Source organism: Canis lupus, chromosome 1 (assembly GCF_011100685.1).
Source record: "Canis lupus familiaris isolate Mischka breed German Shepherd chromosome 1, alternate assembly UU_Cfam_GSD_1.0, whole genome shotgun sequence".
Lineage (NCBI taxonomy): Eukaryota > Metazoa > Chordata > Mammalia > Carnivora > Canidae > Canis > Canis lupus.
Window position 1 is genome coordinate 89,461,948 of NC_049222.1, and position 26,049 is coordinate 89,487,996.

At 43.9% G+C, this 26,049-nt stretch overlaps 1 protein-coding gene across 2 annotated transcripts; it reads left to right on the forward strand.

The window, feature by feature from the left end:
- Window positions 1–1,139: 1,139 nt before the first annotated feature.
- On the forward strand, window positions 1,140–26,049 carry TMEM252 (transmembrane protein 252). Of its 2 annotated transcripts, XR_005354232.1 has the most exons (4): window positions 1,140–1,271; window positions 1,607–1,747; window positions 20,177–20,363; window positions 23,537–26,049. XR_005354232.1 is itself a non-coding variant. In XM_038527146.1 (2 exons), the coding sequence occupies exons 1-2, from the start codon at window positions 20,026–20,028 to the stop codon at window positions 23,772–23,774; spliced, it is 576 nt and encodes a 191-aa protein (XP_038383074.1). In that variant the 5' UTR covers window positions 20,018–20,025; the 3' UTR covers window positions 23,775–26,049. The 2 variants fall into 2 exon arrangements, 1 of the variants encoding a protein (XP_038383074.1); XM_038527146.1 differs by lacking the exons at window positions 1,140–1,271; window positions 1,607–1,747 and having other exon boundaries at window positions 20,018–20,363.

Below are 26,049 nucleotides of genomic sequence, written 5' to 3' on the forward strand. Positions count from 1 at the left end.
GGACACTCAACCAAATGAGCCACCCAGACACCCCCAACTGATATTAGATCATTAAGTAGCTATTACTAATATTCCCTCTGGAGCCAGTTGCTATCTGCTCCATGTGGATAGGGATTTCTGTCTACTGTAAAATCACAAGTGTCCCCAAATAGTACCTGGCACATAATTGGAACTTAATACTTATTGAATATTAGTTTTTTTTTAAGATTTATTTATTTATGATAGAGAGAGAGAAGCAGACTCCATGCCAGGAGCCCAATGTGGGACTCGATCCCGGGACTCCAGGATCACACCCTGGGCCAAAGGCAACACTAAACCGCCGAGCCACCCGGGGATCCCCTTGAATATTAGTTAACATAACTTTAAACCACCCTAATTTGCTTATATATAATTTATGGACTCTTGGACTCTCCTTACTCATTTTCTTCCCTTTCCTTTCTTACATGATCCCATGTAAGTTCGGTTCTGCCCAACTCCTGACCCCTGACTGCCAAACTTTTTTCCACACTTACCTAGATTTCCTTGGATAAACCAAGATGCTGTACAGGGAGTGTCAGCCTCTGGCTCTTTCCCACCTCATTGTCTAAAGGGGAAACATCCTGCCCTACCTTTCACTTTTTTAATACACTCTACCACCAGCCCCACTGATACTTTCAAGTATTTATCACCTCTGAGGTAGGTAGTATTCCAGGCCTGAAGACACCATGGTGAGGAAGAAAGGCAGGCTCCCTTTCCTTTGTGGGATTAAGCTAAAATCACCATGGTATCTGTTCTCTTAATGGATTGAGACCCAGAGATGAGAAGAGACAGACTAAATTTTATCCCATGAATTTTAGATCTTTTTAGCAGAGCCATAAAGATCTAAAACCATGGCTAAGCTGAGTAGGCACCCAGCCCTGGGCTCTTTGGAACACCCTTGTGAAAGCAAGGGAACCCCCGCGACACATTTCACCCTACCCCCACCAGCAACACATAGACACTCTCTGCTTCCCTTCTAGCGTGTCCCCCCTTGCCCATGCCAGGGTCTAGCTCTGTCTAGGAGATAATCAAGGAGCACCATTTTCTGAGGTAATCCTCTTCTGTGTCAGATCCTACATCTTAAGTTGCTAAAATAACAATCACAATGTTCTTATTCTTTACTTTCTGTGAGTCAAGCCCTGGGTTCTAGAACACTGTGGTTGCCCTAGAGAATTCAGTCAGGGTGGCAAAGTTGTCCTCTTCTAGTCTAGAAGAGGATTGTATTTATTTTCTTCAGCATGCAAAGGGAAGAGGTAAGGAGGAACTACTGCTCATTCTGTGTGTACTTATGTCTACGGTCAGCATGTGGCAGATTTTCAGACAGATGTGAGGTGTAAAATGGAAACTGCCTTTCCTTTGAACTGGTGGTTCCATTGACATTAGAGTATGCATCAGAATCACTTAGAAGGCTTGTTAAAACATAAGCTGGACCTTGTGTGGGACTTTGCTGGGACCTCTCCCCTGAGGTCCTGATTCAGTTGTTCTGGGGTGGGGCCTGGCAACCTGTCTTCCTGGGGAATGTGACTATGCTGGTCAGGAGACCATGCTGTCCTAAGTAATTCTACTGTTTCCAATTATTCCCTAATAGAAACACCAAGCCAACTGACTCTGTATGCTGGTCTTTTTGGAAAGCTGATACCATAAGTACCATGGAGTATGCTCCTTTACTTTTTAGGCTGAGGATCTAACTGTTGCTCTGACTATCAAGTATTCACACCTGAGCACCCAGGTAAGCTTCATTTCATTCTCCCGCGACCATCACCCCACAGGCTTTCACCTCTGAAATTACAGGCCACTTGTTGAAATTTCTGCTGAAATTCCATGATAACACTAAAATAGGTCCCAGGAGCTCTTTTGTTTTTTTTAAAGATTTTATTTATTTATTCATGAGAGACACACACACACACAGAGGCAGAGACACAGGCAGAGGGAAAAGCAGGCTCCATGCAGGGAACCCGATGTAGAACTCGATCCCGGGACCCCAGGATCACGCCCTGGGCTGAAGGCAGGCGCTAAACCACTGAGCCACCCAGGGATCCCCCAGGAGCTCTTTTTAAAAGGTTCACCCCTACACATAAATTCCAGTTTGTATTTCCAGATGTTTGCGTGTTCTAGAAGACACCAAAGTTTTACCACACGTCATCATGCCCCATGTGAATAAAATACGTGCCCTACAAGTCCCTGGACTTTTCTTAATAAGCTTTCTGCTTGGTAAATGATTACTGAAGCAGGCTCCAACATTTGACTGCTATTCTCAATGTCCTGTGGGTGTGTGGAGGAGGAGGCAGCAGGGGATGCATGTTAAAAATAAAGTACTTCAAAGGCTCTAAGCTCCTTATAGTAATAAACACAATTTGAATATTAAAGAAGAAAAATTGCATGGTAATAAGCAAAACTACAGTAAAATTTCCCCCCAAACTCTGCGATTTTACAGAGCAGTGGGAAACGAGGCACAGCTTTTTCCCCCAGTAAGTGTGCATTTGAAAGTTAGATGTGCCTGGTTGTCATGACTTGCCCAGCATGCCTCTCCTCAGGAGACCCACAGGAAGCAAATGACAATCTGCTCTACAATGTCATGCATCTGCATCACAAGGATGCTGTCTAAATGTTCAGAAAGGTTATCTAAGGTCATACCCTCAGGATATTTGCTACAACCAAGTACCACCTCAGTGATGAGGTACTCAAGTTTTGTTTTTGTTTTTGTTTTTGTTTTTTTTAAACCTGATGCAGGGTTTTGTTATTGTTGCTTTTGGTTTTAAGTAGGCTCCATGCCCAGTGTGGAGCTTGGGTGCAAGACTGAAATCAAGACCAGAGCTGAGGTCAAGAGTCAGACGCTTAAAAATGGGGCCCCTTATGCAGCTTTTAAAGTTTATTTTATAAGGAAACCATGTCTCTAACTGTAAATGGAAAATCTGTACATAGGAGGTAACTATGAAAACGTATACAGCAAAGGCAAAATGATGTCACTAATTTCCTGCATGATTCTCTTGCCTGCCAAAGTCAAAGATTTGCTCTCTCTCTGTGAAGAGGAAGTGGGGAGGGAAGAGAAGCAGGTATTATAGAGGTGTTAAAAAGTTACGTCAAAACCAGCATACAAAGACAAAACAAAGAACAAAAATAAAATATGCAATAGTGCCAGAGTGAGACTTCCTCAACATAATCCTGATGAATGAAAAGATTTTCAATATCATTTTCTTATGATGTGTTTTTTTTTAAGATTTTATTTAAAAAAATAAAGATTTCATTTATTTATGAGAGAGAGAGAGGCAGAGACACAGGCAGAGGGAGAAGCAGGCTCCATGCAGGGAGCCTGACGTGGGTCTCGATCCCGGGTCTCCAGGATCACACCCTGGGCTGAAGGCGGCGCTAAACCGCTGCGCCACCCAGGCTGCCCTTATGCTGTGCTTTGGATTCCAAATCCCACTTTGTCCCTTTCTTGCCCTGGGTCATCCGAGGGCCGTGAGGCTCGGTTTTGTATCTCAAAATGAGAACCAACCTCCAAGATTTAGTTAGAATGTACAGGAAGCCTGGCGCACAGTGGGTACTCAAGTCATTATGGTCAATGGTCACTTCTTGGGAGCAGAAAAAAGTCACACCTTGATATACCTTAGTTCTGTGCCTGATGTAAAGCACACATAGAGGCTCTCCCGTGTTCTTGCTTCAGCCGAGGACAGGCTGGGCGTTGGGTGACAAATCCTACGCAGCAGTGACAAGGTAAAGACACTTGGAGGGCTGATAGGAGGAAACTGCTCATCCATTAGGGGTCCTAAGTAGGTGGTAAGAAGAGAAGGAAACCTCAGATTTGAATATCTGAAGACTGTAGGAAAATAAGAGATCATAGAATCCATTGCCCCTTCGGTAGTGCCAGGTCAGAACTCTGAGCCTCGGGTGGCAGGACCCTGGCCATGGCCCACAAGCAGGGACGGGCAGCCCAACCCAGGCCCCTGCAGCCACACTGTGCTCTTCCCACCCCGTGCCCTCAGCCTCCTCCTCTACCAGCCAACCCAGGCCCTCAAGGTTGCAAGGCATGGACAACCTAGGACCCTTAGCTCCCTTCTCTGGGCTCCAGGATCTAATTTCCAAAATAAGTATTGGCTTCAGTGTTCTCTACTAATTTGTTAGGACAGTTGTGGCCTTTCTTAAAGGCCACAAAAATTTGACTTGTTTTGCCAAACCCCGATTACATCAATTCTCCCTCCCCCCATGCGCACCTCCCCCCAAATCCATATCAAGGGAAAATAGCCCCACTTAGTGCTTTGGTCTATCTCAGGGAATCAAAATTCCCTTGAGACAGCACTTGCTGGGCTGCCTGTGATGGAAAACAGCCTGACCTTCGCAGCCCCCTCCGCGTAGGAGAAAGAGGGGAACAAAACAGGAGCATGAGTGACAGGTTAGAATCCCAGGGCAGAGTGGTGCACGTAAATTCCAGAAAAATCAGGACTGGAAAACCCTCACACGTCTCTCATCAAGAGGGGCCTGGTGAGGGTGCCTGTGGACTGGGCGGGGAGACAGAGGAGAAATTTCGTTCCAGGCCAACAACACGAGGTGGTACTGGAGCCAATTAAAGTTTTCAGCATTAAATCTCATGCTCATTTCAGGATCAGTCTCAAAAAAGAAGCTAAATGAAGGAGACACTGGCCAGGTGGGGATCGGGGTCATGGAAGGCACCTGTCCTTTTTTTAAAAAGGTGGTGGAGGTGCGTCTCCTTGGTTGGTACTGTTCCCACCTGTGGATGCCATTGCCAGATGTGCCCCTTATTAAGACCTTATCTCCGCTTCTGGTGTTGCTCGGTGGTCTTGGGCGGGTCTCCTCTGTACCACCTTCCTGTTGGGTTCTGCCAGGAGGGGGCACCAGAGGGCACAGGGTGGCAGGAGGTGGGGCTCACGGCCTCCACTGGCTCCTTGGAACCACCAGCCTCACCCCAACAGTCCCCTTCACCCCAGCGGCAACAGCTGACATCAAATCCTAGCTCCCCTGTCCCCTGCAGACCCAGCCTGGCTGCCCCTGCAAAAGTGCCAACAGCTCCCAGGGCCGCCTTCTCAGGGGCTCCTGCTCCACAGACCCCATCTTTGAGCCTCTGGGTTTTGATAACCAGCTCCCCCTACTAGTCCCTCATGGGGGACCATCCAGCTCGGCCTGCAGGGTTGTCCAGATCCAGGGCTCCCTGCAGGCTTGGCTGAGGCCTCTGGGTAGAGAAGAGACAAGCCCTCGTGGGTCAGCTTCTCCCCCCGCCACTGCCGCCACCTGCGCTTCCCTCCAGGATACTCCTGAGACCTGCTCTGTGCAGCTTTCCATCTGAGTCTGTTCTTAGGGACCCCAACGTAAATAAGCCAAGGCCACTCTAGTTTGATATATAGAGCCCGGCGCTCCTACAGGCAGCATGTGAAGAAATAGAAATGCTATCCCACCAAAAAATACAGGAACAAGGGAGGAGAGACAGGAGAGCCGAAGAGTAAGGACCAAATAAAGAGAGGGAGAGTAAGTGAGGAAACCATGTGAAATACTAAGTGGAGGAAAGTAAATAGCACCCAGATGCAAAGTGGTCCTTAAGAGCTAGAGGATTTCCCTGGGAAGCAGGGCAAGGATGACCCGGCAGCCGCCTCAGGCTTTTGTTTCCCCAAAACTTACATGCACAGAGCAAGGACAATACCGCTGGGCACTTGATTGGAATACAATTTGAACTTGCTTTACCAAGAGGTCCCCCCATGGCCTCATTCAGGACTGAGGCTTTATTTTGCATTTACCTCCGGCAGGAGGTGGAATAAGAGCACAAGGGCCTGTGCTCCCTCTTTTTGAGCTGGGGCTTCAGGTTCAGAGATGCTTACAGAGTCTCAGCTCATGGTGGGGGGTGGTGAGGGGATGCCGGACTTCACCCCGTTCTTACACCTTGACAAAGTCTCAGCTCATGGTGGGAATGGGGAGTGAAAGGATGCCAGACCTCACCCCTTCCTGACACCCTGACAGCCTAGTTAGGAAGGAACCTTCACGGGACCAAGTCCATACCAGCCCTGATTACTGCATTGGCTGGAGAAGAGACCATGGGCCCTCAGGAGGTCTGGCCTTTGTAGTTTCTACAGGATGTAGTAGGTGAACCTCCAGCACCTGTCCCAAGCATTTGGGAACACAAAACTGCTTTTTTAATTAAAGTATAACATGTCCCCTTTCCTGCTACCTCCTCCTGCAGCTGGGCCACGTTTGTCGGGTCAGTAGGCCGGTCAGCACAAGGCAGATCACGTCAAAGGGGAGATGTAGGGGGGACAGGGGTCAACCTAACTGTAATATTTAACTATATTACTTAAAAGCAACTGGAGAAAACTCATTTTAACTTTCAACTTCAAAGAAAGGCCAAGGCGGTCATTGTGGCATCCCCTGGAGACCCAGTGAGGTATTGCATGTTGGACGGCATGACTAAGTGAAGCCTCGCTTATCAGAAGTCAGGAGCCTGACTTGTGTGCAGGCTTGGCACTGATGGCAGGGGGATGGGGGGGCAGAAGGGACAGGAAAAATGACAAATGGCCATGTAAGCGAGAAAGAATCACACTACTCCAGAGGTCACTAAGTCCCATCTTTGAATGAGCTCAGGCTAATAAAGATAGGTCAACTTGAGAGTGAACCATTGTAGGAATTGGATTAGCCTGGACCTTTCGGTCAGATAAGTAACAAAGACTCCCTATAAATATATATGCTTCTGTGAGATACGGGACCTTCAGTAGGGGGTGGACAGCCCCTATTCGGAACATTCAACAGGTCCAAACCTCCCAGAGCATTTCAATTGTTAACATCCCACTCTCAGGCAATCAGTTCTTTAAAAAAAATGGAACATCACAAGTGGTCCTCATGATTAATCAGAGAAGTGTCTTAAACACCTCTTTCATCTATTTGAACAACAAACTACTGTTGTATGCCAGCCCCTGGGTTTGGTGCTGTGGTTCCAGGGTAAGGAGACAAAGCAGATGCGGTCCTTGCTTGAATGAAGCTTATAGCCTCAGGGTGGAAAAGACCTTAGAACAAGTAAATAATTCTATTATGGTGTGCTTTATGCTGGAAGGACCTAACCTTACCCAGGAGCCAAGGAAGTCCTTGCTAAGGAGTTAATAGCCTTCTGAGACTTCAATAGGGGAGGTTTGATGAATTAAGAGATGAGGGGAGAAGAGAGTTCTGGAAGAACAAGGAACTCCAGGGTCCCAAATATGAGGCAATACTGTATGTATAAAAGGTTGAGGGCAGGGATCCCTGGGTGGCGCAGCGGTTTGGCGCCTGCCTTTGGCCCAGGGCGCGATCCTGAAGACCCAGGATCGAAGTCCCACATTGGGCTCCCGGTGCATGGAGCCTGCTTCTCCCTTTGCCTGTGTCTCTGCCTCTCTTTCTCTATCATAAATAAATAAAAATTTAAAAAAAAAAAAAAAAAAAAGGTTGAGGGCAGACCCAAATGGGAAGTATGAGGACCAGGCAGGAGAGATGGTTAGGGACCAGTTCTGGAGTTCCTTCCAGCCAGGCTATTGATTACTGGCTCCAACCTTCAATTTAATAGGAAAATGACATGGTTAATAGGTTCCTCTGGCTGCAGAGAATGGATTAGAAAGGGCTAAAACGAGGCACCTGGGTGGCTTAGTAGTTGAGCGTCTGCCTTTGGCTCAGGGCATAATCCCGGGATCAAGTCCCACATCAGGCTCCCCGCAGGGAGCCTGCCTATGTCTGTCTCTCTCATGAATAAGTATTTTTTTAAAAGGGCGGGGCTAAGAGAAGCTGTGGAGAGGCGGTTAGGTAGGGAGAGGACAGTGCTTTGGATCAGAACGGTAGCACTAACGGGGGAGTAGAAAAGGTACTTAAAAGATGCCTGTTTGTAAGAGACATAGGAGTGAAATAAGCTAAGTTCAAAGACAAAGTTGGGTGTGAAGGGCCAAGAATGATTCCCAAGGTTCAGTCGGCCTATGCAGGGGTGGGAGTGATAGTGCCCTTTCCCAACGCAAGAAACGAGGAGGAAGAGGCGGCTTGGAGTGGGTGGTGGGTGAGCATGGGTCAGGCTCAGAAAGCATGACGGCAAGTGTGGCTTTAATTGTGGAGTGCTGAGCTTTCGGAGTGCCCATGTTGAGTAGGCAGGGAAAGGTAGAGCTTTAAAACCGATAAAGATCTGCAGGTAGAGGTGGAGAAGTTTGAGAATCACAGAAAAAAATGAGAGCACAGAACCCTGTGGCTCTCAAACTTCACTGGTGAGGACCTACAATGAGAAATACATCTTATAGCACACATACCCCTGACCATTACTTCTGCCACGTGACGTTCAGACACTCTTGCCAGCGCAGCTCACAGCCTTCTGTGTGACTTAATGACCTGACAGTGCGTTCCCGCCCACAGTTTGAAAGCCATAGTTAAGAGAATGCCTGATGAGAAAAAAAGAGGATCCCAAACAGAGCCCGCTAAGATTCTAACAGTTCAAGGCTGAACTAGAGTAGGTGATGCCTACAAAAAAGATAGGATCCTATGGAGAGGTAGGTGGAAGGGGCCAGAGAGATCCCTTGCTACGCTTAGAAGATGAATACAGCAGCTCCAAGAACCCCATCCTCACCAGGTAATCTCCCAAGCCAGGAAGGGGCAAATTTCCACCTTGGATTGCTCTACCAGAGCAGGAAAACCCCATCTGAACATTTCTTCCCCTGACCCGCAGCCTTCTCTTTTATCTCATTGACCAGGGTGGGTCACATGACTCACCCCAAGCCAATCACTCACTGGCTTAGGGAGCACAATTACCATCATGGACTTAGGGCTGATTAACGCGCTCCTGTTCAAGCCATGAGGCTGGGGAGGGGTTACTCTCCCTGAACACAGATGGGGAAACACCTGACCTTTAAGGATCTACCAAGGTGAAGGCTAGGTGAAGCAGTTGCCCAGACTCCTTGCTACTTAAAGTGTGGTTCAGGGACCAGCAACATTAGCATCACCTGGGAGCCTGCAGAGCTACTGAGTTGCAAGCGCCACCCCAGACCCGATGAACCAGAATCTGCATGTTCTCGAGATTCTCAAGTGACTCGCATGGACTGGCCCTTTGAGAAGCACCGGCTGGGGCATCAGTAGGCCCTCAGCATCTACCATATTGCCTGCTGTTGTCCCGTTCTCTGTCCATTCCTTCTCTCACTCATTCTGCTGTCACGAGTCCCAGACCGCCACATATGCTTTGCAAGGTTTTGCTTCATTGACTCAACAGATCCTCTTTTTATTTTCTGCATAAGGAAGCAGAGCAGCATTTTAGCATAAACACAGAAAGCTTCCAGCTGTGACCCACTCAAGCCATTAACATTACTCCTCAGGTCACCCTGTTCTGTTCCCATGAGGTGTAAAATCCTAGCCCAGGGCTGACATGTCACTTGGCTGCTGGAGAGTTCTGTATTGTTTTACAGCCTTAGGCAGGTTGAGGGTTTTGTTGCTTTTTAAATTTGGTCTGTTTCCTAGTATAGCATCTTTTACCAAATCTACAGGATTGCGGGCTTGAGATGAAAACTCCTACACACAGGCAGTGAGTGTAACCCAGCAGATCTGAAGTGCTGGGGGACGTTCTCAGTGAGTACTGTCCAGAATTGGAGGCTCTGAGAAAAGACAATTTTGGTTAAAGAACTGGAGGACTGAACCTAAAAGGAAATGTTAGAAGAATTAATGTACCATAGGCTGGAGAAAGGTAGACAGAGAAGGCATTAAAGACGTAGAAGTGAATGACACTTTACTAAGGTTTCAAGTGAGCAGCTCTCTTCAGGAACTTTTATTTCTTGGTTAAAAAAATTAGGTGTCAGGATGCCTGGGTGGCTCAATTAGTTGAGCGTCTGACTCTTGATCTCAGGGTCATGAGTTCCAGAGCCCCTCACCTAGTAGAGCCTACTTAAAAAAAATCGATATGGATCCTCAAAATTTGATTATCAAAGGATTAATGTATAACACCTTTATCAAATTTCTTTCTATTCATTCATTCCTCCATTTTTATCGATTGCCTTTTTTGTGTCAGGTACTCTGCTCTGACAGTGTTATTTTACTCTATATATATTATATATATAATATATATTTATGCTAAGTGGCATGAATTTATATATTTTATAAATATAAAGATGTATTTTATATATACATATATTTTTATACATGTGTCAAGATGGTGATTCATTTGTGACAATATTGATTTATCTGAGAGTCTCCAAGACAGTTCTGATAATATGTAGCAACCTCAATATAAAGGCAGATTTCCTTGTGTGGTGCAGACACTTCAACCATCTGCCTCCAAGTGGCTTTCCTGTCTCTGATTCCATTGCTCATCTTACCCACCTGCCTCTCCTTTCCCACCACTATACCCATGTCTGCTTGAATGTGTTAACCCCTTTCACACAGTTCCCTTAATAGGAATAGCTTTCTCCCTAAAATATTTTTCGATGCTGTGAAATTCTTTGAGCTTTTAAAGCTCATCTGTATTCTCTGCAGAGGCTTCTTGCCATTTAAAATTAACAGTGAATCAAATCAATTAAAAATTAACTCTTTCCTCTGTATTCCTCTCACATGATGCTTATATTAGTCTGGCACTTATTCTTCTTTGAATCAGTTGCTTTTTTTTCCTGTCTCAACAGTAAGCTTTCTAAGAACAAAGGCCATGTCTTTTCTTTGTATTCCTCCCAGCACCTAGCTGGATACGTGTTTATAAAGTTAGTGCTGCTCACCAAATATTTCTATTACAGTCTTCTAGGCATAGTAGGTTTGCACTTCTTGGACTCCTGTGGTTGGTTAGGGACATGTGGTCCATAATCATCAATCAGTTGTATGTAAAGTGGTGCATGACACCTTGGGCCAAAATTCTAATCAGCAACGTAAGATCCTTCAGCGTCGTCTTTTCTCTTAGCTCCTGTGACTATAAATGTTCTGGAGAGTAGCTCCTCTCTCAGCTGAGATAATGTCAACTTATAGCAGAGCCCCAGCTGACCCATGATAAACATGTTGAGTGAACAAGAAATAAACTTTTGTTATTTAAACTCCCTGATATCTAGGGTTGTTTGCAAAGCCTAGCTCATCCTGAGTGATATAAATGGTAGGTGATCAAAAAATAATAATAAAATAAAATAAAATAAAAAATAAAAAATAAATGGTAGGTGATCAATAAATACTGCAAGTCCATAATTTAAAAAAAAAATCCATTAGAGATAGCGATTAATAATTTTATCAATTGTAACCTAACAAGTAAAATTACCAGCCTTAAAGTCAGCTGTCAAGAGAGGCGTTGTAAGGTAAGATGAAGAGTGTAGGATATGCAGCCAGGTAGCTGTTGGTTTGCAGACTGGCTCTAAATGACCTTGGTTGCTGGTCCTCTGCAGAATCGGCATCCTCCAAACCCAGTTGGAGCTTAGATTTATCTTGCAATGTTGTGAGAATTAAAGAGAGTAAATGAATGGTACCTGGCCCATGGTGGGACTCAATACATTACAATGACAATTGTTTTAGATATAGATATATTTTTCATGTCCAGCCATGTGAAAAGTGAGAGATATGAGAAACTAAGCATATTTCAATTTAAGCGAAGTTATTCCCTTCCTGTAGATCAGTGGCACATTGTCTCTTCCAGCCTTCTTTCACTCATCTTTCAAAAAATAAACAAATTTGGGCCCTTATTGATTTTTTTGAAAAGTGTAGGAGGCTACTGTATGAGTTGAGATAGTAATTTGTGACTAAATCTCAGTTTCTCATTGAAAAAATAGAGCTGTTTTTAATGAATTATTCATTTTTTCCCTTTGTACTAGACACTGGTGACTCAAATAAATAGATGTATTGAAAAAAAAAAAAAGAGAAAAAATAAGACCCTGGATTTGTTTTTCAGTTTTTGTGGATAGAAAATGGGAATCATTTGCTTCTGAATCTCAGTTATATTTATAAAATTTGAAAAATTATCCTGGGTTTGATGATAAATCTGCCCTGTGAATACAGTGTTGTCTTTTGCCTTTTTGTCTGGATTTCCAACACGTGCTCAAATGTACTGAACTCTTCATCCCAATACACCTAAACAAAGGCTTCTAACACTTCCTGTCATAATCCCATGAGAGCTTACAGTTACTGTCCTGGCATTTTCACAACTTGATTACACTCCCGGCTGTGAGCAGATATAACTTCAATCCCTCAGTGTAAACAGAGAATGACTCATCCTTCTGAGGCAGTAAATAGCAACTTGGGTAGATGAACACCATCTTTAGACTTGTTAATACACCTGTAAAGTAGAAACACATCTCCTCCGAAATACTTTATACATACTTTGATATGTGCTGAAAGAAACATTGTATTCTAAAGATAGGTTCCAATTTCTAGGGCTTTAATAAGAGGAAGGAAAATCTGAATATCCTTATTTTCCAACCCAACTAAGGACTGACTTCTGTGATTGCACCAAAAAGTAGGAGAGGGAAAATCAAGCCAGAAGATAGGAATGCCTGTATTAGTCTTCTCTGCTCCCAAACTAACCTTCTTTCCTGTGACTCCCTTCATCTCCTATCCCCAGTCTCTGCCTTGGTTCTGACCTATTCAAATGAAAGAAAAAAAAATCAAATTGAGTCAGGAGCACTTACAGATCTACTACATGGCAGACATTTCAGTTAGTCTTTAGGATAACATTTTTCTCTGTCTCCAAGGACCTAATTATTCAGTGCTGAAGAAATAAAAGAAAATTAATTATACTCCAGCCTGATGAACTGTGAAGGCTCATTCAAAACATGTAATCATGATGGGGCACCTGGGTGGTTCAGTTGGTTAAACATCCAACTCTTGATTTCGGTTCAGGTCATGATCTCAGAGTTGTGGGATCTAGCCCAGTGTCAGGCTCTGCACTCAGCGTGTAATGTGCTTGTGATTCTCTCTCTCTCTCATTCTTTCTCTGCTCCTTTCCCTGCTCAAGAACTCTTGCACTCTCTAAATAAATAAATAAAATCTTTAAAAAACAAAACAAAAACATGCAACATAAAAACACATGTTGTTCTAATGAAAAAAGTAAAATACACAGTTACATATATAGTCCGGTCCTAATTTTGTAAATAATATCCACTCACATCCTTAAACACTCAGAAAAAAATTGGGGATCAGATTGGCAGACTGAGCACACCCATCTACTTTTCCTCCCTCCCTGAATTCCACTGAAATGCCAAACAAGAAAATTTACAACTAAAGATCAGAAAATTTGAAAATTTCCTGAAAAATGGAACAAAGAGAATTGGATTGATAGAGCAATAAAAGTTTTCTTTTTTTTTAAAAGCCAGAAAAAGGATATTGCCAAGTAAGAGTTATTTGTACACTAACTAGAGGGACTTCAAGCTCAGGGTTAACCAGTACATTGCAGGGAGGGGCCTTGTCAATCATTATCTGGTCCATAAATTAAAAGACTGCATTATGAACTCCTGAGCTGGTCATGATCTTCCCATGCCCTTCATAGCAGAAGTTCTGGCGACAGTGGTGTTTGCTTCCATATTAAAGCCTCATAACTGTTTTAGACAGTGAACCGAGGGGCTGTTCTATCAGAAGGGCTGACTCTGGACAGAGAAGTAGAGCTAAATTTGATAACTCAAGGAATCAGGGTGTGAAGAGGTGACAAGAAAAAGAAACCAAGAGATGCTTCTGATATGAGTTTCCCAGATCTCATATGCTGGGGAGAGAAATCTCCCAAACCAAGATTATCTACCTGTACACCTGCAAGATTCTACTCAACACACCTGAAAAGTTGGCTCCTATTATCAGAACTTTCATTTGCTGGGACGATTATTGCAGCCATAAAACAGAAAAGCAGCCATCTGAAAGAAACACTCAGGCTTCTAGATTATTAAAAATATAATCACCATTCCTTAAAAATTGAGCTGAATAACAAAATGGGCAGAGATGAATATTAAATTAATGAGCTGGAACATTTGGCTAAGGGACTTTCCCAAAACACAGTGCAGAGATAAAGAAATTTCCAGAAGCTTTCACTTCCATCTAAAAAGTTGATAAAGGAGGGAACAAAGGGAATATATAGAAGGACGTTTTAAAAATTGGAGATGACTATTCTTTCGTGCTGAAGAGATATTATGCAAAAAATGAAGAGATATTATGGACTTGTGGATTTTTATGTATTTTATTTGTTTAAATTTATTTCAGTATCTGAACTTTTGGTGCTTAGGTTGTCCCATCTTGGGCTACTGCAGTGGTCCTCAACCAAGGGCAATTTTGATCCCCAGGAGACATCTAGAAATGTCAATAGACATTATTGATTTCCATGAGTAGGTAGCTAGTAGGTAGATGGAAGCCAGGGTTGCTACTCAACACTGCACAATGCACAAGACAGTCCCTATTGCACAGGATTATTTGGCTCAAAATGTGAATAGTGCTGAGGATAAGAAACCCTGGAGACCCCTTCAGGGTGGCTCCTCCACCTCTTAGGCATAGCTCCTGGAATGTTCGTTCACTTCCTTGCTTTCCAGTTCAACATTACATCTCTCAGGTCTTCTGCTTGAGCCCTAGAATCAGCCACTTCCACAAAGATATTTGGGTTTTTCAGTGGGATGGTAGATAGAGACGATAATTCTAGCACCACAGATGCTCATTGCTGCTGAGTTGTCATCGTTCTCAGAAGAAGTTCAATATTAAATAGAATTTCATGAGGTGGGACACAGAATCCATATCATATTTACAAGTCATTGACCACCATGCCAACTAGTGTAAAAGCAGGTCATCAGATTCTGCTCTGCCTTAAGCTTCTGCTCTGATCCGAAGTGGCTCTGGTCTCTTTTCAGCTTTCCAGAGATCTGCCAAGAAATGAAATATTTTCTGGCTTATTTGTGGATTAAGTTGGAAGCAGAGCTCCAAGAATTTGTCTTCTTGCTTGGTCCACAGACATGACTCAATTTCCTCAGCAAAACTTCCCTTATAGAAACAGGTGGCCAGCCCATGAGCCATAGTTTGCCAATGTGATTTTCTAAAACATATTGTTCAAAAATATGATTTATTTTGATTACTAAGTGTTTTGGCACCCCATAAGTTTTACACTCAGAGTACCTCACAGGCCTCACCAGTCCTAGCCTTGCGTGGCTTTCTCTTTCCTAGAAACACACTACGTTCTTTCCAAGGTGAGTATGAGCCTTGTGTGCTGGTCTAATATCACTTCACCACGTCATGCCACTCCTTTCCTGAGAAGCTGTTTATTCTCTGCCAACCTTAAAATGCCTTCGTGTAAATCTTCCTGAGTGAGTGAGGGGAAAAAGAGAGGTGGGGGGAAAAGTTCAAAAGCAAAGAAAACAAGGAGAAGGAAGTGACCAGTGCTCAGTGAACCCACACGTGTGAAAGGCTAATCCAGAAATCACTCAGTAATCACCACGAGGGTGACATGGCTGGCTACGCATATGCTCACCTTCCCCACCTCCCACAAGGCCTCACTTCCTAAACCAAAGTAACCTTCTGAAATCTGACCGCTCTCCCTCAACTCTTGACCTCTCCTATGCAACTGCTTCTACACACCATTAGCTTCCTTCCAAAGTCCCCATTGACTTCTCATCCAAAGCAATACGATGTTCCTGTTTTTAAGAGAAGGGTACTGGCCCATTTGCCCAGTAAACAAAGGCTGGAGTGCAGTTAGAAGCTTCAAGGCGTATTACGCAGAAGAGTCCAAAAGGAGGGTGAGGTGTCGGGGGGCTCTGACGTGAAACCAAAACAGTGCTTGGAACTGGCTGCACTCAATGTTCAGAAGTGCTCATGGGTCAGTCATGCTCAAAGGAACAGTGTTGAAAGAATGATTATGTTTTAAAATAGTTTGGCTGTTAACCAAATAACATGCTACTACTGCTTGTTGCCAGGTCAGGCACTTTTGCTGATTGGTGAATTTTTAAGAATTATAATAATGACTAAATAAACTGGTTTAAAAGCAAGACATTTCCCAGGTGGATATCTTGATGGGGAATTGGGACAAGGACTATGGCTTGGCTTCTACTGGGTCCCAGAACGTATCTCTATTGAAGGTGGGCCTCTGTCCATACTCCTCCAGGACATTCTCTTTCCCATCAGTCCCAAGATGTTTGTATGAACTTAGGTGACTCAGAAATCCCTCTCGCAGTTAGTTACTCCACCTTTAAATGAAGTCAATATAATTGGCCCCCCTCATTCTCACACTCAGTGCTGGGAGTGGTGAGGTGGACAGGAATAGGAACATTGGCCTGGGGGTTAAGGCAAATCTAGAAGGCAGGGCAGAGCTTAAGGAAGCCCAGCCAAAGGCTCAAAGCTCACTTGAAACTAACTCTTTAAGGTGAGGTTTTGGTGTGGGACTGGCTTTTTATTGGATTCTTTTCATTTTTCCCCAAACCTGAGGAGTTGACCTGCTTTTCTCTTCTGTTGTTACAACTGCCCTCTGCTTGGGGTTCTGTTCCTTCCAGACTGATGAAGTCCAGGGTGCTTTCTCTCCATGTTTGTTCTATGTCACTATCACCATATTTGAGGCATCAAAGGGGAATAATGTTCAGGGAGGCATAATGCATGTGCTTCAGGACGGAAGCAGAGTCACAGTAAAACATACGTAATTATTTAGTAATTTAAATATTTCATAATAATAAGCACAAACAGGCAAAAATAACTTCGACATTAATTTTTCATTAGGATGTCTCAACCATCATGAAGAAGACATGTGATTCCAAGCAATATTTCATATTTCCATACTGATTCTTTTCCTTTCTCATCCACTTTCTTCATAAACTACAGATCCTCCTGTACTTTCTCCCCAATGCCAAACCCCACCCCAGATAAACATCTCCACTGTTCTGAGCCCAGGATCTTGCTCTTTATTTTATATAAAGTATTGAAATCCTTCTATCTTCCTGTTATCTCCTGGATCTTGCTCTTTCCTACCCAATGTCTCACCAAAACAAACAAAAACCCACCACCAATAACAAATACACTGCTCTGAAACAACAGGGGACTCCATAAAAGGTACTGGAGGGGGAGAACCTACCTAACAAACTGTATGGCACTAGTTACCCTTCACTGGAATTGGAGGAGGGAAAGAACAGGGATACTTACTTCCTCAAACACTTGTGTGATCACAGGAAGTAGACCTGACCTGTCATAATGCCCAGTCTAGTTCATCTTTCAGTTTTGGTTTAAAACAAAGAAGCCCAACCCTATGGGTGGGCAGTCCTCCTCAAGAGTGCTACCCTCCTTACTCTACTATGTAGGGGTCGCTCTGGGGCTCCACCACTTACCTGCTCTTGGGACTCAACTCCCAAGAGTTTCCGACCTTTCAGTTGGAAATGCTGGTCTTTCTCAGCTCTTTGGAACTACAGCATTAATGACAATAACAATAATGGTGGGCATGACTATAGCTAACCTTCATAGGGCGAGTTCTATGGGCTAGATACTAGGCAAACACCTAACCTTGATTGTCCCCTTTGGATTCCAAGTCCCAAGGAGCTGTTTTAGTTATCTCTCACTGCCTAAAAATTGCCACAAAACATAGCAACTTAGAACAACACACACCCGCCTCTCAAAGTTTTTGTGGGGCAGGAATCTGGGTATGATATAGCTAGGTCCTTGACTTTGAGGTCTCTCAAGCAAGGTGTTGCTTAGGGTATAGTCATCCCAAGGCTCAACTGAGCGAGCATTTGATTTCAGGTTCCCATGATCATTGGCAGGATGTAGTTTCTCACTGGCTGATGGACTAAGGTCCTCAGTTCTTCACGGACTGTTGGGCACAAGCCACACTCAGTTCCTTGTCATATGGGCCTCTCCAACGTGGCAGCTTCCTTCTTCAAAGGTATAAGCCATCAATAGAAAGGACAATAGAAAGAGTGCTAGCAAGACAAAGTTACAATCTTTTGCAACCTAATCACAGAAGTGACATCCCACAATATTCTATTGGTTCGAATCAAGTCACTGTGTCCAGCCTACACTATGTCCAGCTCACATTCTGGGGGATACAGATACCAGAAGGCAAAAATCATCAGGGGCATCTTAGAAATCTGAAAACCTCACGACCAGTTGGAAAAGGAGGGAGAAAGGGTTGTTTTCAGATTGCAGGGATAGTATCAAGAGGAGAAGATGAAAGTAGATCAGGGTAAGTATTGAAGCTAATAAAGGTAGAGGTTAGGAGGTGAAATAGGGAAGTACCTTATATTATTTTTGATCCAGTGTCTTTGTCTCACTCTGACCCCATAACATGAGTTGGTAGGGATAAGGCTAAAGGGTGTACATAGCACCACTGGGGCACTACACAAAGAATTCCTTTTTCCACCGGGAAAGTAAATGGAATAAAAGTAATGGAGTAGTGGGGTAGAGGAGTGGCAAAGGACTGAAGATAATCTCCCTGCACAAAAGTGACCCAGAATCCCTGTGGGCAGGAGAATTTTGGCAGGGACATGCCCAAAGATCACATAAAAAAGGAAGGAATCAGGGCATGAATCAGATCTAGAATAGGGTGTCTATAACCAAAGACAGTCAAGATGGAGGAAACAAATTCCAGACAGGAAACAGAAGGCTGGTTCTGTAAAGATTTTTTGAGGCAATGCTACAGGGAAGCAGATGGTGCAGGGGAGAGGACAGGGAACATTTTTTTTAGCAGCATCTACCAAAACAAATTTTACTTCATATGTGTTTTATGAGGGGAAAAAGACTGTAGGACTTTTCAGAGTTTTTAATATACTAGTGTGCCTAGTGAAACTCTAAGCTGTGTGTATTAGGGAGGGTGGGGATTGAACAGGCAGCACTTTGCACATGTGTTTATTTTGCTTGGAGGTGGAAACATGCTACACATTTTAGGGAACACTCTTTTATTAAATACCTGTGGCTTTTCTTGAGAGTAGGAAAGGTAAGCCAAGAATGCTTGCCAGCAGTTGAGTAACAAGCAAAAATTTTTATCAAACACCTATGTGTTAGCCAGAAATGACCCCAGGACCCCAACATTTGGGCCCAACAATGGGAAAGATATAAAACCAGTATCAGGGACACCTGGGTGGCTCAGTGGTTGAGCGTCTGCCTTTGGCTCAGGGTGTGATCCCGGGGTCCTGGGATGGAGCCCCACATCGGGCTCCCCACAGACAGCCTGCATCTCCCTCTGCCTGTGTCTCTGCCTCTCTCTCTGTGTCTTTCATGAATACATAAATAAAATCTTAAAAAAAAAAAAAACAGGATAGAGAAGTCACCAGATCATCACCTCTTCTTTTTTAAAGAAGATTTTTACCTATTTATTTGAGGTAGAGAGAGCACAGGCTGGAAGGAGGGGCAGGGAGAGAAACAGACTCCCCGCTGAGCAGGGAGCCCAATGGGAAGGAGGGGCAGGGAGAGAAACAGACTCCCCGCTGAGCAGGGAGCCCAATGGGGGACTCAATCCCAGGATCCCGAGATCATGACCTGAGCCAAAGGCAGATGCGTAACTGAGCCTTCCAGGTGCCCCCAGATCATCGCCTTTTACGACCATCCCCAGAAACTTTTCCCCCAAATTCCCAAAGTGCTATTACAACCCTTCTCTCCAGAATTCTCTTTCCTTCTCCTGTGGATGCTCATTTTCTTAACAGAGAAGGGAGTTAACACCATGGGTATTTCTCTTGGGATTTTTCCAGTAGCATAGGGTGAAGGCCATAAAGGAAGTTTCATTGAGAAAAGAAAGATGAACTTAAGAGTTTAAAAATGTCTTCTTAGTACAGAGAAAGAAGAAATCAAGAAAGGATCCCCTGCCAAAGCACAAAGAAAATAGTTCATCAAAAAACAAACGTTAATTTCTCTAGCATTAGCAGGGAATTACCCACCATGGGGATTAATCAAAAGATGAGAGACTTCCCCTCAAATACCCGAGGTTGGCTAAGGGTCCTACCCAGCTCAGAAGAGCAAGCCAGCAAAGAGAAGCCACTCCTCCCTGCCTTACACAATGCTGTGTTTTTAGGTTAATCCTCCAAGGATATTACGGTAACTTTCAGTGGTTAATGAATAGCTTCTAAGTGCCTGCTTCACTTAATTGTCCAAAGGCCAGTTGGTCCCAGAGCATATAAAGCTCCAAGCTGGCTAATGAGAGCATTGTCTCTGAGCAAGGAAGCAGGGGAGTGGAAACGTTCCAAAGGAGCTGGGATGCAAAACAGAATGGGTTTAGTTTTCTGTGCCTTTGCCCTCTTGATGGGCTTCCTGATGATCTGCCTGGGGGCCTTCTTCATTTCCTCAGGATCAATATTCAACTGTCGAGGGAACCTGATCCTGGCCTATATGCTTCTGCCACTGGGGTTTGTGATCCTCCTGAGTGGAATTTTCTGGAGCACCTACCGCCAGGCAAGTAAAAGCAAAGGAGTGTTCACCCATGTGCTCAGAAGACATCTTTCTCATGGGGCACTGCCCCTGGCCACTGTCGACAGGTATGTGCTGAGAGGCCAGAGGATGGAGGAGGGTTGCAATGGGACTGAATTCTGGAAAAGCAGAATGAACCTAACCCCACTGTGGAGCAAGATGTGGAGCAATATGTGGAGCACGTCCTGCAGGGGGCTGTAGGTCTAGAACTGAAGCTTTCCTGTCGGGAAATTACTCTGGAGTTAGTCCTTAGGAAGAATGGTGCTGGGGAAAACCATGAACTGAGAGGGGATTTCTACCTGAAAAACAACATCTCCCTCCATTGAAAACCTACCTAAGCCAATAGAAGAGGCCCAACTCAGGTTCTCTTGTTGTATCGTGGAAGCTGTCTTTAGAAGCAGGTGGTGGCAAGTTATTTCCCATAACCCGGCTACCAGGTTATATGGAAAGCAAGTTCCAGACCAGGTTCTGGCCCACAACAAATGAACAAGCAGGTATTGCATTAGTCCTGCAATCTCTCCATGAACTCAGTGAGGTCCCAGCTTACCACCTTTCTAGCTGTTCTCATCACACCTTGCCTGAGAGATTTATTTAACGCAAGACAAGTCATATTCCAGAGGTAATTCAGTTAACCTGACCACCTCATACCCATTATGATGGCTCTTACTTAAAAAAAAAACAACCCCACAGAAACAGCAAGTGTTAGCAAGAATACACAAAATCCAAAACCTTGTGCGCTGCTGGTGAGAATGGAAAATAGTGCAATCATTTTATGGAAAATGGTATGGAGGTTAAATATAGAATTGCCATTTGATCTAGCAATTCTACTCCTGGGTAAGTGGACAAAAGAATTAAAAGTAGGAACTTATACAGATCTTTGTACACCAGTGTTCATAGCAATATTCTTCATGATAGCCAAAAGGTGTAAACAACCCATGGGTCGTCCAGTGGATGAATGGATAAACAAAGTGTGGTCTACCCATATGATGAAATATTATTTGGCCATGAGAAGGAAGGACATTCTGACACATGCTACAGCATGGGTGACCCCTGAAAACATTATACTGAGCAAAAGAAGCCAGACACAAAAAGACAAATACTGCATGATTCCACTTATAGGAGATAGCTAGAGTAGTGAAATTCAGAGCCAGAAAGCAAACCAGTTATTGGGGGCAGTGGGGAGGAGAGAATGGGAACTTATTGTTTACTGAGAGTTTCAATCTGGGGTAATGGAAAAGTTTTGGAGAGGGAGAATGGTGAAGGTTGCTTATCAGTGTGGATGTACTGAATGCTACTGATCTGTACCTTTAAAATGGCTACAGCAGTAAATCTAATGTCACACATATTTCATTACAATAAAACAAAATTCAGTTCACCTTATGGTCAGTATCAGACAACTGAAACCCTCCTAATTCTTGGCTGACCCAAGACATTTAGGGATAAAACTTCAGGCATCATCTTCCAGGTACAGGCTGCAGGACTCCTAAATTCTTTTGCCCTCTTCATCTAAAATATCTTAGCTACTCCATGTATCTTGAATGTAAATAATTTTACCCATGACAGTTGATTTTTGACATTATTATGCTCATTAATAAGATACTAATTACAATAACTAAACCCCATTTCCAATACTTACTATACTAACTAGCAAGATCTTTGGGTTTGATAAAAGATTAAGATGACTAAGGTGATTATGGATGATGCTTCTTGAGTGATTATTTTTTTTTCTTAAATGTTAAGATGATTGCCTTTAGAGTGTGAATTCCTGCTAAGAGTAGCTGATTGCCTCCTATAGGAGGAAGTTATTAAATTTACTAACACATGCATAGCTTCACACCGTGCTGAATTATTTCAAAGGGATCTGTGATATGGACATCTTCCTGCTGCATCTAGTAGATGCCTGGCCTACACAGAATGACCAGGAAGTCAGTTAGGGAAGAGTTGCATTTCTCAGAAACATTTGCATTCAAGATGGGAACCCACATTGAGGTATCAGAGCCAATGAGTCTGCAATGGTGGAACTCGGGCACTGAGAATATGAACTGGCATGTGCCAATGGGACTGGGAGAGCTGGATGGGATTTAGGGGCAGGCGGCAGTCACCCTGGAGCCTCTCAAGTCGCTCCAGGGAACAGCTCACCTTTCTGTCTTTAATGTCTTTACATGTGTGTCCCATGACACTGTCTTAGCTATTCTGAGGGAAGGCTGAGATTTATGCCGTACAGTAGACGGTTCCTTCAGCTATCTGGCTTTGCGCCTGGTAATATTTGGGATGGAGCTGTGGCTACAAGTGGCAGGCTCTGTTCTGTTGTGGTTACACACCACAAACACTCCCTGCGGGCACTAAGGAATTCACTCTATAAATACACAACTCCATCAAGCTCACCCTCTTTCTTCCTCATCTCACACCACCCCTGTCCCATTCATGACGGAGAGGCCAGAAGGATTTAGCAATTAGCAACATGGGGCAAGATGACCAGTGAATACATCACCTTTGGCACGAATGGCTCCTTTCATCATTGGCCTATTGGCCTGCAAAGAGCTGCAAGTGAAATCTATGTGAAGTTGTTGGTTGAAATGGTTTGAGAAATGAGTATGTTTTTTTGGAAACCAGTTGCTGAGACTTGAAAGAGTGAGAAGAAAGAGAGAAGCAGCTGATACATTTGAGGAGATAGCCCAGAGCTGGATTTTTGAGTAAATGTTTTATCGGTGTAGCTGACGCACAACATACATTAGGCTCAGGTATACACAGTGATTTTGACAAGCTTATACATTGGTTTTCATTCATTATTTTATTGGCTTGGAGGATATGAGACAGCACAACTGAGTCGAAAATGAGGTGCGTGTGAATGGGGTCATGGATGCGAATGGACTAACTGGGTGGAAGGAGGTTGCACAGCCTAGGCGCCCCCCGTGTCTCTCCCCCTGATAACGATCTCATGCTGAAAGTCCCTGGTTCCCATGAGTGAGAGAGAGGCAAGAGCTTGGAATAACCCACTGGGAAAAATAGGACGAGAGAGGCACATATCCAATGGCTGATAAGGAAGGTTTTGCTGGAAGAGCAGCACATTTAAAAAAAAAAAAAAAACTGGTGATGCCAGGGAAGAAGTACATCTGTTTCAAAATCAATGTTTCTTAACAGTTTCACTTCACACAATGTGATTTGAGAGAGGCAGGCATATGCCTCTTTGGCATTAACCACTTAAATAACACATGTATGTTTGTGGCATTTTGATCTCCAGGCCAGATTTCTACCCTCCTGCATATGAAGAGAGTCTTGATGCTGAGAAGCAACCCTGTCCTACAGAGGGAGAAGTCTCAGATATTCCTCCACCACTGTACACAGAGCCGGGCCTGGAATTTGAGGACGCAGCTGATGCCCACCCAGAGGCTCCCCCTTCCTATGAGGAGTCTGTAGCAGGTGGGGTGCCGGCAGCCACACCATTACAGGATGCTGAGAGGCAAAGCCGAGGATGCTGAAGCAGGGGACACTTCCTTGCGCTCGTGATGCACCCTCATGGGTTAGACTTGATAATAATAAATGCAGGCACCAGACTATGGGAGGGAAAGTGTCTTCCATGACCCCCAGGAGCACTTGCCGAGGAGATGCTGTGGATGTCATGCAGTTCCACAGATGTGCTAGGCCCATGGGGACCCCAGAAGGAGCCGGCGGCAGCCAACAACATTTCAACGGATTTGCGCTAATCCCAGCCCAGGTGGGCTTCGGGGACCAATTTTGTAGCTCTGCTCCAAGAGGCCTTTGACTTTCAACCCCCTCCCATCACCTCAGCCCCCATTGGGGAGGAACAGGTGCTGCTCTTGAGGCAGCCAGCCGTGCGTCTTCAGGTACCACATCACCCAACAATCACAAACGGAGAGTGTGCTGGAAACGAAGGATCAGTGTGGTTTAATTTGCAGCTTTTGTTGGCTGGTTTCATAGTTCTCTCCAGATTTACCAGAGTGACACTGTAGTTCGCGTTGTGGGAGATGTGCTCTTGGAAGCCATGAATATTACTTGTATTACTTTTTAAGTTATGTGTATTTTATTTCTATGTGGAAAACAACTGTAATATTTCCTTTCAAAATGGCTCGAACACAAAGTTTTCAATGAATATCTTAAAAACGGGATGGTTGTACAAGCAGAGATGATGAGATTTCTTAGAGACTCAAGTTGAACAGATAGAATACTTAAAAATTCATAAAAACACAGAATTTAGGGAGGGAAACTGTACTAGCCATAGGTGGCATTAATATAGATTTTGACATAAATCTTGAAAGACATTAAAATATATATGAAATGTATATTTCAAAAAATCCCCCACTGCAGATCTTTAGAAAGGAGACTGTATTGTAGTACTTTGATCCTTAACAGAAAATTCTTTGTGTCTCAAGATACAGACCCACACATTTGTAGACTTGGGACATTTATCTTAAGACCCACTGACTCTTCAGCTTTGTTATACTTTATTACATGTTTTAACACGAGAGGACATGTCAGGTAGAAACGTGGTGGGAAGAGATGCATTAGAGCTTGGACAAAAATCTTCACCTCTCTGAGCCTCAGTTTCTTCCTCAATCAAGTGAGGAATTTGTGCTGGGATTATTATTTAATAGCTATGGAATGTCTCTTATATGATGGGTTCTGTGCCATGAACCTTTTATGCTTTTTATTTAGCCCTCATCATACCCTTCAGAAATAAGTGCAATGGTTATTCCCCTTTTACAGATGTATAAACTGAGACTTTGAGGTGTTAAGAAGAAACTTTGCCCATAGCATATGGTTGTTGCCAGTAGGGTGAAGCAGCATCTACAGAAGGGCATGAGAGGATGTATTTACTTCAAACATTTGTGCTAGATTAACCCTGTCTTCCCTCCCTTCTCCCACGGAGCAGTTTGGTCTTCTCTCCAGCTTCAGAAAGTGGACCCTAACAGGAAGAGGAGCCCCAGCACTGTGCAATACCTTACAGCCCTTGGGGAAGCCAGAGATCTTCCTTTAAGATTCTCTTTTTATTTTTTCTTAATATAAAAAAAGGTTTTAAACTTTTTCATTAAGGTATAGTTGACATAGAATAGGGTTCTCTTTTAAAATGTAAATACTCCCTCCATGTTTTCTGCCTAGGAGCTTGGCCCTCACCTCTCTGCGGTTTCATTCTCTCTGATCATTCCATCTAAGATGAAAGGTGGCTCCTATTGGTAACAGGCAGCCCTCAGGGAAGGGGCAGAGGGGGGGTTTGGACAGTGATGGCAAGGATGAAGAGCTTTCAGGGAGGAAGAAAGTTGTCGAGATGGAATGAGACCTCCATGGCCTCCTCTTCCCATTTTTGCTGAGCACACAGATTACTCATATCCTGGCAAATACACAGGAAGCCACACAAAAGGAAGTCCTGGTCCCTTTATATGAAACATACATTTGGGCACCCATGATTTGAATCCTTGACATCAAAGGTATAATTGGATATGAAGGTCACTCATGGTTGTCCAATGGGAAGGTGATCATTTATTAGCAGTGCAATATATTATTTCTCTCTTGAACTCTCTTTCTATCCCTCTACCAAGACTGTTATCCTGAGATCTCTGGGGTCTCAGCACATCCACGGGCCAGAACAAATTCTGTCATTGGGCTTTCATCCAGAGTTTGCATTTGTAATAGGTGGTTTTTCCAACTTCTGGTAGTCATATAAGACATGTTAATTTTGGTTTACATACGAAAATTGTTTTGATCTTTTTACGGCAATAAATTTTGTACATAAACTTT